Raw genomic sequence first — 14,041 nt, 5'->3', positions numbered from 1 at the left:
CAGTATATCTTTCATCTTCCACCACTGATGGCTTGAACAGATTAAAACTGTTTAGAGGAGCTGATGAGGATGTCCGTTGCAGAAATATGAAAGTGGAATGATAATATGATTTTTATAAATCTGAATCTGAATTATATTGTCGGCAAAACATCCTAAGTGAAAAATCACACCAACTCGTCCTGCCAACTATAGCTTGTGCATTGCATGGATTTCATCAAAGACCTCAATGGCTGGTCTTTTAAGACGAGCGTGTGCCCGTAAATTAAATGTTTGTAAACAAAGAGAAAACAGTGCAAGTACTCAAATTGAGAAAGCATAAGTTTATTTAAACAAAGTCCCAAGTCCATGTGATATCGGACCCTCATCAAAAGCATTAAAGATGCTATGTCAGATTTTTGGCCGATTTGACCACTGTGCTTACGGTAAGCAGAGCCATGAAATTGGGCCCAGGTAACTTCACTGTGCTCAATAAACCCTATCGACTTTTCACTCTTAGTTTTACAAACTCATTGTTTCTTTGGTTGTTTCGCAGTAACAAACCAACATGTCATACTTCGAGTCACAACTTTGATTTTACCTATATACATGTACACCGATGTGCGTTACTTTGTTTATTCTCGGTACCTTCCCGAACTCTGTTGAGAGTTCTGAAAATTTATTTATGTTTTAAAACAACCCTTGTATTTATAGCGATTCTTGGGGTTTTGCCAAACAGGAATTTTATTTGTAACGATCCAAGTTACAGGTTATGGAATAAAATATTAAAATATCAACCATAAAGGAAACATTGTGACAGAATTGCCTTTGTGTTGGTTTGTTTGTGTCATTGGAAGGTGCGGACGTGAATTATTTTTCCTTTACTCATGGTCCAGTTTTCTTCACCGTTAAATGTGTGTGCCGCCCTCTGTTGACAAAAAAGTACACCGTGTGTCGTCCGTGAGTCATGCATGCATGCGCATCGCATATGTATGGATGATGGGGAGATATGTGTTGGACCCGGTCACTATCAGGCTTGGTGAAGAAACATACGGATTTTGAGGTACTTACTTTCCGTCTTTGGCAACTGTTATTACTCAGACAAGAGAACTCTTCTGAGAAACAACTCTCACACACATTTGGACCCTTTACTATTGTTTGTTGGTAGCCACCGGGATTTCAGAGAAGGATGTAAGACTGTTTCGCAGGTTTGCTGTATTCGAGTTGTAAAAAAAGTCCCGAGGAAGTTACGGGTGCACCGGACCGTCAACCAGGTAGCGCAATAGGAACTTACGGGTGGAAAAGGCATTTGCAACGGCGTCAGTGTTGAGTGTCGTCTCGGTCGGAGTGTAGAGCAAGGACGGAGGAAACCCAGGACGGAGTTTCATTCGAGATTCTGGTCAGTAGACTAGACTAGAGAAAGGACAATTTCAGCAAGCATGGCCAGGTTTTATATGAGTGTTCTCGCTTGGATGTTTTTGGTTTCGACAGTCGTTGGAGAAAGGACTTTTCCAGGTTGGTATTTAGTTTATGAGTGATGATTATGAAACAAGGAAACAAAAGTGTACAAATTGGAAGTGCGAAAACGCAGTTGTTGTGGGTTTGCAAAGTCCTTGGTGGGGCCGGGGTTGGTTAATACAAAAGGGGTAGGTGGGTGGGGGGGGGGGGGGGGTGCGGGGGTGGTGGGGGGAGTTTCTTGGGAGACGGTGGGGCTTTAATCTGCTTTCGGGCAAATGCTTTTTCTCACAATAACCCTTCTATATATAATTTAGTTATTCTCAGTAGTGGTAGTGCCGTGAGTGTTCCTCCATGGTTTTACAAAACCTAGGAACTGTTCTGCATCAAATCATAAAGAAACCCTTACAAAAACAGGTATTTATACGATTAGAATCATAAGGAATACAAAAAAAGTGGAAAAAATGTATAATTTAATATAGGAATCCTATTTAAATCCCAGGGTTTTATAGGTATTCGCTTTTTATAGCTCCATGCTTATAGATAGGACTTCATTTTGCAAGGGCTACAGAACTACAGACATGACAGAGAAAAAACTCCATCACAAAGTAGCTTCAACAGCATTAACAAGTCTTGAACATTTTATCCCATGGCTGTAGGATATAAAAACGTAGTATAAGTGTCATCCGACTTTAATTGGATTTACATCCTACATTATTAAGCCTACCCTATACCAACAACCATGCCAACTGGGATTTATTTCTCAAGCTTGTAAAAAATAAATAATTTTTTTAGGGTCAGTTGAGGTTAAATCGGGAAGAGATTTTTTGAACTACTAATATTGCCGGGTATTTGATGATTTGAACAGATGGTAAAATTAATATTTGGAGTGGTTGGATTTCCAGATTCTGTTACATGTTTTTTGTCACTTTGAATACATACAAATAAATAACAGGTGTTTTTGTGATGCAGATGATGTCTCTTGTACTTTACATTGGTCCGCTGGCCAAAATTCTACACAATTGGTTTTTAGAATTGTGTAATGCAGTAATTTTTATTCTGAAGTTTTCAATTAACTTACCACTCATGTATAACGCCACCTATTATTATAAATTTTGCGTTGTGTTAGGTAGATTTAAACATCTACATGGTACAAGTTTATACCATCTCGTCCTTGAAAGTTTTGAGTAATTTATATCTTGAACATGAGTATACTATTGCAGCCAGAAGTTGAAACTTTCCTACCCCCCCCCAAACAAAAAAATATGTTGATCAAAGGCTATAAAAAAAAAAACAGGGCACGGCGACAGTTGATGTGGTTGCCGTTGTTTGTTTGTTTCGAGGCCTTTGTATGCGAACAAAATTTACCCCACCATGTTGATTAAATGAAACAAGACTCAAAATATTATATTACATAATATAATGAATAATGATTGTTATCAACATTCTTCGACATAAATTCTCCAACAAGTAGGGTCTACACATCCTGTTTTTAAAGGCAGTGGACACTATTGGTAATTACTCAAAATATTTATTAGCATAAAACCTTTCTTGGTGACGAGTAATGGGGAGAGGTTGATGGTATAAAACAATGTGAGAAACGGCTCCCTCTGAAGTGCCATAGTTTTCAGAGACCTCGGGTTTAGAACTTGAGGTCTCGAAATCAACCATCTAAACGCACAGAACTTCGTGTGACAAGGGTGTTTTTTTCTTTCACTATTATCTCGCAACTTTGATGACCGATTTAAAGAGCTCAAATTTTTACAGGTTTGTTATTTTATGCACATGTTGAGATACACCAACTGTGAAGGCTAGTCTTTGACAATTACCAATAGTGTCCACTGCCTTTAAAGATGGTATGAAACAGTTACAGGACATATCCTAAGAAGGATTGGAGTGATTATTCCTAATGGCCTCTAAAATCGACCAATTCCCCTGTGGCAACAAACTGGAAATGAATAGCTATTTAGGAAACCATTACAGGCTGTTATACTTAAATGTAGCAGTTTGCCTGTAGTACCGGAAAAGCAATTTCATCTAATAATTATTTCCAAAGTTGTGCAGTTATCGTATTTTTAAAGTAAACATTACTCTGAAGTATAATGTACACCATGTGGGTCTTATTATTGGCTTCAGGTCCCTTGCGATCTTTGTCGGGTAGAGTTAGATGTTGTTCTTTCAAGCTGGTGAATTGTAATGTACAGATGTAATGAGGCTTTCTTCAGAGTAAGGACTTGTTTTTTCATGGATAGAAGCTGCATACTCAAGCAGGCCTTATACTTAACGGAGGCAATGAAGGCGATTGCCTCCATGCCCCCTGGTCGTTGCCTTGGTGCCCTTGAAATTCTCCAGTTAGAAATTTACACTTCCCGGCTTGGTGCCCTTGCCCTTTTAAAAACAAAGCATCATAGTGCCTGCAGGGCTACTATTTGTAAAGTTGCTCACTAGGCTAGTAAATGGTGCATTTTACCTCTGCCCCCCCCCTCCCTCTTCCGAAAGTTTAGAGTTGCATAGATTTTCTTTCCGATGTAATGGCATAGTGATCACGACCAGTAAAATTGTCTTTAAATGAAGTAACATTCACATACTGTTAACAAGAAGTTAACAGCACCAAGGCATTTTCTCCTCGGTTTAAAAAGGGCATCCTATCAGGAAATTTCTACTGGATCATATCAAAGGCCCCAAGGCAATGCACAGGGGCGTTCGTCGCCGACGTCAAGTATCAGGGCTGAGTTAACACATTTTAAAACTTGTTATTCACATACTGAAGGTACAAGTAAACAATAGGCATTACATCAAGTATGTTGCACAGTTTTTAGTAGCCCACAGGGCAACAGAGAATTGGTGTTTATTAGCCCGTAGCAATTGGTACAAGACAATGTACTAGGTACATGCGCGGGCTAGTGTTAAGGGTGAGGTCTAACACTATAGGCCTAGGCCGAACCCATTTCAAAATACAATTCAAAGCAAATAAAAAAACAACAACAAGGAAATTGATTGTGAATTTCCTGTCAAATTTAAGTGTTAGAAGGTAAACCGCACTTTCATGGGAAAATCATTTTGCGTGAAAGGTGCTTTCAATACATACTAAATTGGCTCAATAATAAGCCACAGTCTTTTTGCTAAGTGGTCAAGTGGTTTTTGATACCTTTTGTAGATCCAATTTTGGGCCATGACCCAAATCCATGAAGATGTATTAGATCAGTTAGCTTGTGTTTCACTAATCCATATATCAGCTTTTACTTGTTCGTACCTAAGTTTAGTTAAAGCCACTGGACACTATTGGTAATTGTCAAAGACTAGCCTTCACAGTTGGTGTATCTCAACATATGCATAAAATAACAAACCTGTGAAAATTTGAGCTCAATCGGTCATCGAACTTGCTAGATAATAATGAAAGAAATAACACCCTTGTCACACGAAGTTGTGTGCGTTTAGATGGTTGATTTCGAGACCTCAAGTTCTAAATCTGAGGTCTCGAAATCAAATTCGTGGAAAATTACTTTTTTCTCGAAAACTACGTTACTTCAGAGGGAGCCGTTTCTCACAACGTTTTATACCATCAACCTCTCTCCATTACTCGTAATCAAGAAAGGTTTTATGACAGTAATTATTTTGAGTAATTACCAATAGTGTCCACTGCCTTTAAATAGGGATGCTTTTCAACACTGAATTAGCTAGCCAGACAGCTTGGGAGTGAAGTTGCACTGGTTCTCTGGTTCTTTAAAAACTGCCTTTTGGCCATCGGACAAGTGTTGAGTAAAAACGCTGCATAATTACTTTGGAACGTACAATGTATTTCAATTTACACTCATGGAAATTGCCCAAGGCCAGCATCAGTTTTTTTTAGTTGCCCTTGTGACGTTAGCTTTCGCTGTATGAGAGTGGGACTATCAAAGGGAACTTTGTCTAAGCCGTTGTCTGGTTGTACGCAGAAAGTCTTTCAAACTCTATCACCTCTGTGCCCTTTTTTTGTAAGTTTACTAAATTCCACTTGCAACTCGCTGCAGGGTTTTTATGCTCTTGAACCCCCCCCCCTCCTCTCCATGTTGCTTTTCCATTTTGCAAGTTTTGGTTTCTGTAGTGCGTTGGTTCACTATACAAAAGGATAAATCATTAGCTCATGGATGACTACTCATGATGTACAATTATATAATAAAGTTTTCTTTATTATGAAGAATAAAAAAATATTATTGGTTTTGAGTACTTCAGATTACAAATTTGTCAGTCATAAAGATCTTTGTGTTTTCTATACTAAACATTTCACAACCAACCTGTGAAATATCATAATATATTTAGTTGTTGGTGACTGAACTCAATGAAAATCAATCTGTAATATTGTCTGTTTTGTGCATGCCCTTAGATTTTTATTTGCTCTACCAATCCTTTACGTCATCGGCTTGTTTTTTTAAAGGTACAGTCCAATACTTGAGAATTTGAACAATTTACTTTGTTTTCAAGACTTTTATCACCTGGAATTTCATGTCTTGCTCAAAAATTTGCAAGGCCACTATTTTTTTATGAGAAAAAAGGGCTTCTCGCAATCGCCCAAAGAACTCTCATCATACTAATCAGGATGCCAGGAGACAAGTTTCTCAGGGGCACCAAGTCCAATATATTGCATTAATCTGGGTCCAATTTCATAGAGCGAGCCAACGGCGGAGTCAAATATGTAATTTTTCTGTCTCACGATTGCCCGCTAATGCCAAACACAGATGAGTGATGTCTGTATTTTAAACTGATTATTTCAAAATTGGATTTGAGGAGTTTACTTTGAATGACACCGCTTTACTTCAATGTCTGGATGAATCATGTTCCCAGTCGCTGCTCATGTTGTCTGGGAACATTTTCTGTGCTAGGATCTATTTTTAAACATTATTGTACACGGCTCGAAAAAATAAAACCTACATGTTTAACTACCCACCAATATAACGTTCAAATGTTGACTTTGGGTTGGGTCCGATAACCTTTTAATCTGTTGAGTAACAAAGTAGCCCTACTTAGTATGAAAGCCAAATGAGATCAATCGTATCTTACGATTTTTACATCGACAGAAAATTTAAAAAGTTGAATGCATGCTGAACTGCGTCAGCATTTTGGTCTCATTTTCAATCTAGGTTCTTGTGAGATAAATTCTGGTCAATACATTTTTAGCTACAAGCCCCTGCGGCTTTGTGGATTTCCCCCCCCCCCCCCCCCCCCCCGAATTCGAGCCTTGATTGCCACTAAACTGCTTCTCCCAAAAAGAAGGGATAAAAATTCCACAGAAGCTTTGATTCAGCAGCTGTACATTCCTTTAATTTTTTTGTCTTCTTCTGTGCCTTGTGCAAATTTACTTACAAGATTATTGTTGTGGAGTGGTGTCCTTATCAGGCCCTAAGCCAGTTAAGAAATTGAATCCACTCACGGATCCCCCACCAACATACGTCATGTTTTGTGCACCCTCTCCCAGAAACAGTATCTCCTAGGTCAGGTGTGTGGCATAATTTACGGAATCAGGGCATTGGGCTTCAGCAACTGAAAGCATTGTAGAGTCTTACCATAGTGTACTGTGCTGTACTTTATGAACTGCACTGCCTACCACAGAGATGTGTAGTAATACCCTTTTTACTCTGAAAGAATTCTTGTAAAATTGCAGATTTTGTTCCCCAGGGCTTCAGGGTTAAACCGAACCAGAGTTTTTCTGAAAGGCCAGTAATCACATGACTGGACACGTCCCTGAACAGTCTTATTTTTTTCAATTGAACAAAACCTCACTGTACAATACATTTATCTTTACATACTGTTGAGTATAGAACGTACTTTAGAGTTGAGTATAGCCTACTTGCCAATGAAGCACATAATGATAGAAGTCTTCACAAGTAGTACTGGTTAAAACAAAAATGAGCAGTTTTCTTCTTTTAACTTTGACACTAGTCCTGTATAAAGAATATTGCTCCGCCTTGTGGCAGGCAACAAAGGCAATTGCCTCCATGCCCCCTTGTCATTGCCTTAGTGCCTTGAAATCCTCTAATAGAAACTAACCATTCCCTCATAGGGTGCCCTTACTACTAGAAAATGCATTGGTGCACTTGCACTTTAAAAAACAAAGCATACAGGCCTGAACTGAGTTGATATATTTCTTTCCACTTTGGTGCTGTTCCTGTAAAAAGAATTGTGGTCCAATAAACGTTTTCAGCTACAACCCTTGTGGTATTTGGGAATTTTCTTGACAAACTTGAGCTATGTATGACGGATGTGGCTGTGATACAGGCTGTATCATGTACCGCATCCTAGTTTTGAAAAGCCAAAGACAAAAGGAACCAAAGCCAGGGTCGAACAGGTTAACTCAGGAAAGTGATACGCAGTATCAGTTTCGGATTTCCTGTCATGATGCATGGAGGGCTTAAATGAGATCTGTCAGTATAGTCTAACCCCAAGGTTACTGGACCCTACTTTTCAATTTCTTGTAATTTATAACTGGCAACTCGACTCGTAAAACGGAACCAGACAGATGAAAGTGCACCATGTAATGTTCATAATGATTGATTTCTCTATTTTAACAGGTTTTTTTTCTTCTTCTCTCCATGCAAATGTCAGTATCTATTCTCACAGTACATTATAAGTGAATGTAATGAGTGAATGAAATAAAATTATAATTGTGTTGATGCTGACTTAGTTTGGTGGTCAGCTAGTTGTGTCTTGCCTTGCCTTCCACCTCGGTTACTCTGATTCGAATCCCACCGGGGGCACTATGTGGATTGAGTTTCTAGTGGGGTGTCATAGCCAAGTGGTTAAGAGCGCCGGATTCAAGCTCTGGTGTTTGATTAGTAGAGTGTGGGTTTGAATCCCGGTCGTGACACTTGAGCAAGACACTTAACCATTTATCTTTCCACCTAGGGGTAAATGGGTACCTGTGAAGGCAGAGATGGTTCTTGTGATTTAGCTGAGTAGCGCATTTGTTGCACAAGGCTGTATACTCCCCAGGGAGATGAGATGGTGACCAGGGGTAATAATGTGAAGCGCTTTGGTATGCCCTTGGGCGTGAAAAGCGCTAACTGTGTGGGGTTTTCTGTGGGGTTTTCTCAGGGGTTTTCTCCCACATCTAAAACTGAATTTGTTCTTTGTTATCTTCTCTCTTTTCGTTTGGCTCTAAATAAGAACGTTGAGAATATAATCCAGATTCAGTTAAACCCATGGTGATCCATATCGAATCATGAATGTTGACAAGCTAAACCTTCCTGTCCTTTCCTAGTCCTGTCCCACAATTCTGGTCCATCAGCCCCCAGCCCCCCCCCCCCCCCCGGCTTTCTGAATTGTACTCCCCTTCCCTGCTTACTACCAACAACTCAGACTATACTTTGAACTTTGAGTGTAAATGATATTTATTGCAATGAGTAATGTGTAGACATATCTCGATTTACGCACGGCCTTCACATTTAAGACGAACAGTAAATGAAACAAGTATGTGCTGTACACATCACTTTATATGCGTAACCAGTCTACACTATCACATCAGGCCATGTTGCCCATCAACCATGCGTAATTTAGATTTAATTTCCGTTCTTTCTTTCTTTCTCCCTCACTCCTTGCGACTGCCGAGCCCAGGACCCCCCACTACACTAAGTCCCATGACATTCAGTCGAATTGAATTGTAACTTAATTTGGCCTCCCGACGAATTAACCAATATATTGATCCTTTCCTCCTTTGGATTGTTAATTAAATGTCAGGCTTTGTGGAGTCAAGCCACCCTCCCTCCATTTCCCCACCCTCCCCCCTCCATTTCTCCACCCCAAAAGAAACCGTACGCTATACTGTTGTAATGTTCACTACTCTTCAATGTATACAGCCAGTGTGTTTAATTGCAGCAGTGATTATAAACATTCAATGAACCTCCATGCTAATTAATTAAACTTGCTATAAACTGAAGCGCTGTTGGTCGACAGTGGATGTGATCAGCAGGCCTGTATTTATTATGCTCCTTGGTAAATGCCACCCTATGAGGAAATTCTGATTTTCTACTGGAGCATCTCAAAAGCACCAATGCAATGACCAGGGGGCATGGAGGCAATAGTCCCCTTTGAAGCACCAATGCAATGGCCAGGGGGCAGGGAGGCAATAGTCCCCTTTGAAGCACCAATGCAATGACCAGGGTCATGGAGGCAATAGTCCCCTTTGAAGCACCAATGCGATGGCCAGGGGGCATTGAGGCAATAGTCCCCTTCGAAGCACCAATGCAATGACCAGGGGGCATGGAGGCAATAGTCCCCTTTGAAGCACCAATGCAATGGCCAGGGGGCATTGAGGCAATAGTCCCCTTTGAAGCACCAATACAATGGCCAGTGGGCATGGAGGCAATAGTCCCCTTCGAAGCACCAATGCAATGACCAGGGGGCATTGAGGCAATAGTCCCCTTTGTTGCCTCTGTGCCCCTCAGGCCTGGTTTCAAACGTTGTTGGTGATCGGGACTTTGACTATAGACAGATGGATGTAAAAATATCTTTGTTACACTAGTCAATGCATTACATATTGAAAAATCAATACGTACCAGTGGTAAAATTCACAGTTAGTCCCCTTTGTTGCCTCCCCCCCTCCCCCCCCCCCCCCCCGGCCTGGTTTCAAACATTGTTGGTGGACAGTGGAATGTGATCAGGACATTGACTATGGACAGATGGATGTAAAAATGTCTTCGCTACACGAGTCAATGCATTGGTGATACACTCATTACCATATTGAAAAATCAATGAAGACTAGCGGTAAAATTCACAGTTTTCCACATTAGTATAAGTAAGCCAAATCAACAACATTATTTCCCTTTGAACCATGAGCCCAGGCTTGTATGCTTTGTTTTTACAAGAGCAATGGCACCAAGACATTTTCTCCTTGGTAAAGGGCACCCCATGAGTACTTGAATATTTCAAGGGGCACTAAGGCAATGACCAGGGGGCAAGGAGGCGAGCATCTTCCTTTTCTTGCTGCAGTGTATGTCCGCATTACAAGTCTTTATTGTTATTAATATTGTTATTATTAAATATGGAGTTAATTTGTCTATTTTAGTTGAATTTGAACTGAACAGAATGTACTTGGTGGTTGTCATTTACAATCCTTCACACTCCCCTCTACCATAAAGGTGTGCAAGCATCTTTATAACTTCACAGCTTCAAAGGGTCTTTACCACACACACACATGTATGTAAATATTATCATACAATTTCATACCCATAGTGAATATTAACCAAAGCCTTTACACCTATTCAATCTTTACGTGATCGATCATCCGTGACAAGAAATGGTAGCCTAACTGTGCGCGGTATTGTTCCCTACCTCACCCATTATCACAAGGTACAAAGTACGTAAATACTGAACATTCAGAGCTGAAAGCCCTCCGAAGGGTCAGGTTGTCCTTTTGTGACTCCAGGGGGAAACGCTTTTTAATCTGGGAAGAATTCCCTTGAAAGGATTTTGATATTTTTATTCGAATCGAAACAGTTATGGTTGGAAAGCTCGATTGTGTTTCAATTCAAAGAGCCTGTCATTTGGAATTTAGGCAGCTTTCGCTCAGTTTTTCGCTCAGCTGCACACGGTCAATGAGAGTGTAAATACCAATGAAGTAGACCTACGGGTTTGCTTGGGCGACCAATCGGAAAGCAGGTTATAATCCCTGTCACACAATCCATCTGACGTTGTCGCTTTATCAAATGTCATTTTCCACCGAAGCACTAAAAAAAAAAAATTACTAATGCCATTGTTGACTCAAAGAAAAGAAGAAAAAAAATCTTGCGAAATCTTAGTATTGTGGCGAAACCATTTATGAAATCTTTTGTCCCCAACTACAGAGTTAGATTTTCCAATATATTTGTTGTGACATATTGGCAGTGTTGCGTTGGGGAAAGTCACCTATCATGAGATAATCACGATAAAAAATAAGTTGTGGACTTTCACACACATTAACCGGTAATCTAAAGTCCGATAGTTGTAAAAAGAAAAAAAATCTTAAAACAGCATTCATAAATACCTAAGACAGTTTACCTATTCTGATTGGTCGAGAGAGCATCACGTGGGGGTGTTTGAATGGATGATATAACACCAGTAAAAATGGGCGTGACATGCGAGCTTGCACCTGTGCTTATAAGACAGTTTCTTCATTCCTATTGGTCGAGAGCAACGGCTGGAACAGCAATCTCCTTTCACCCGGACGTTTCTTCCAACATGTTCCAATTTACATTTTCAACCTAGACAATCCACCTAGCGCCTGCTGAATACACCCGGGCGTTTATTCCAATATGTTCCATTTTTTATTATCAACCCAGTCAGTCCACCTAACACCTCCATTCCAAAATGTTTTCCTACAGAGGCGACAAAATATGGATCTAGAGTAAACCAGCAGGTGTCAAAGTGGGAATGAAAATTCTGTACAACTTGGGGCTGAGCTTTCAGGGAGGCATTTGAAGTGACACATTTTTTGACATTGTGTTATTGTGACAAGTTCAGTAACTGCTGGCCAAGGCCGCCGTGATTTATGCTGAGGAGAAAATTTCAATTAGGGAACAAGTTCGAACAACCCCTCGTCCGTTTCCTTTCCTTAAAGGCACCGGACACTAAATTGGTAATTACTCAAAATAATTGTTAGCATACATTGTACTTACTTGGTAACGAGCAAAGGAGAGCTGTTGATATCATTAAATATTGTGAGAAATGGCTCCCTCTGAACATAGTTTTTGAGAAAGAGGTAATTTCTCACTTAAATATTAAAATAATTCAGGCCTGAAGCCTTTTATTAGGGTTCTGAAAGCACACACATTTGTGCAACAAGGGTGCTTTATCTTTCATATTGCAACTTGGATGACCAATTGAGTCAAAATTGTTATAGATTTGTTTTAAACATGTTGGGATACACCAAATGAGAAAACTGGTCTTTGACAATTACCAAATATGTCCAGTGCCTTAAGACTTTTTACGAACTTTTGATGGGCATATAGGGGCCTATGAATTAACAAAAAGGGGATTATATTAAACCCAGGGACTGTGTGCTACCCTGGCCCTCAACCTTTTCAAAATGGTGGGTAAAGAAGCGTTTACATGCTGGTAAATGGAAGGTACTATGGCACATTTAGTACACCATATATATAAGAGAAATTTCAATGGAACTGTTACTTGATGTATTGTTGAGTATGTTCAGTATGTGCTTTTAAAGTGTCCTTGTGAACTTTTTTTTCAACATCATCACAATGTCATAAAAGGAGTAAGTGAGATGCCAAGGCACTTATCAGATTATTATTATTGTTATATATAAGTTTCTGGTAATAAAACCAAGGACGCCTCTTAGGTGAACTTAATCACTGTAGCTCGCAAGCCCGAGGAAACATGTAAACAAGGGTGCTTGCTTGTTATGCGAACCAGAAACATTGACTGGGGTAACCCCCACTCTTCCACGACAAGTGTCATTCTTATGTCCACTACCAATCCTAGTACACGGGACCAACAGCTTAATGTCCCATCCAACGAACAAAGCAGTAGTGGTAAAGTATCTTCCTCAAGGACACGACCGGGACTTGAACCCACACTCTGCTGATCAAAAACACCAAAGCTTGAGTCTTTAACTGAGCACTTGGCCATGACACACCACGATCCTTTGCTCTCAACTGGAGCATGCTTTTTCATTCTCCGTGCATGACTTACACTTTATAGACTGGTAGTGGTTAAAAATCGTTAATTATCTTTACTCAAAGAACTGAAATATACATGACACCATTGTTTACATTGTATGTTTGAAGTGCATTCATCTGTTAAAATCTTGGAAGATATTGACATCGTAGTCAGGCCCCCACCAAGTTACAATCTGTCGTCTCATTCCCTCAACCCATTTGGCAATAATTGCATTCCTTTAAAGGCAGTGGACACTATTGGTAATTACTCAAAACAATTGTTAGCATAAAAACTCACTTGGTAACGAGTAATGGGGAGCTGTCGATAGTATAAAACATTGTGAGAAATGGCTCCCTCTGAAGTAACATAGTTTTCGAGAAGGAAGTAATTTTCCACGAATTTGATTTTGAGCCCTCAGATTTAGAATTTGAGGTCTCGAAATCAAGCATCTGAAAGCACACAACTTTGTGTGACAGGGGTGTTTTTTCTTTCATTATTATCTTCAACCTTCAAAATGTCAGTCAGTTTCCCTTGTGGTTTATTTTTTGGGATATCAGTCAGAATTAGAATGTAAAGAAAAAATTTACTAGAGCAGGATTTGAACCTTCAACCTCTAAATTTACATGCCAGTGCTCTACAAACCAGCAACCACTCTATATTGGCTCCTTTTTTTGTCAGTTTTTATTCCTGAAAACTTGACATTTTGAACGCATACAGGCGGCCGGCCAGAAACCAAAATGTTGTACCAAAAAGTGTCACACTAAATTTCACAGTGCTCTACCAACCTGCAACTGCCCTAGCATGGAGGTCTCCTTTTTTTGTCAGTTATTATTCATGAAAACTTGACATTTTGAACGCATACAGGCAGCCGGCCAGAAACCAAAATGTTGTACCAAAAAGTGTCTCACTATAGTTTACTAGTTTAGATTGTGTGAACTGTTCACAATCTAAACTACGTGGGATAACCAGGGTGATATTTGATCGT

General features: G+C 39.8%; 1 protein-coding gene across 1 annotated transcript in view; it reads left to right on the top strand.

Moving 5' to 3' along the window:
• Positions 1-991: 991 nt before the first annotated feature.
• LOC117297562 (pikachurin-like) overlaps positions 992-14,041 on the top strand; it is a 58,658-nt gene continuing 45,608 nt past the window's right edge. Inside the window, exon 1 of the mRNA XM_033780660.1 lies at positions 992-1,491. Within this exon, the coding sequence (XP_033636551.1) occupies positions 1,416-1,491 (76 nt within the window). The 5' untranslated portion in view covers positions 992-1,415. The remainder of the gene's footprint in view (positions 1,492-14,041) is intronic.

This window comes from Asterias rubens, chromosome 12, assembly GCF_902459465.1.
Source record: "Asterias rubens chromosome 12, eAstRub1.3, whole genome shotgun sequence".
NCBI classification, from domain to species: domain Eukaryota; kingdom Metazoa; phylum Echinodermata; class Asteroidea; order Forcipulatida; family Asteriidae; genus Asterias; species Asterias rubens.
Note: the sequence above shows the minus strand (reverse complement) of the source record. Positions and strands in the feature narration are given on the sequence as shown.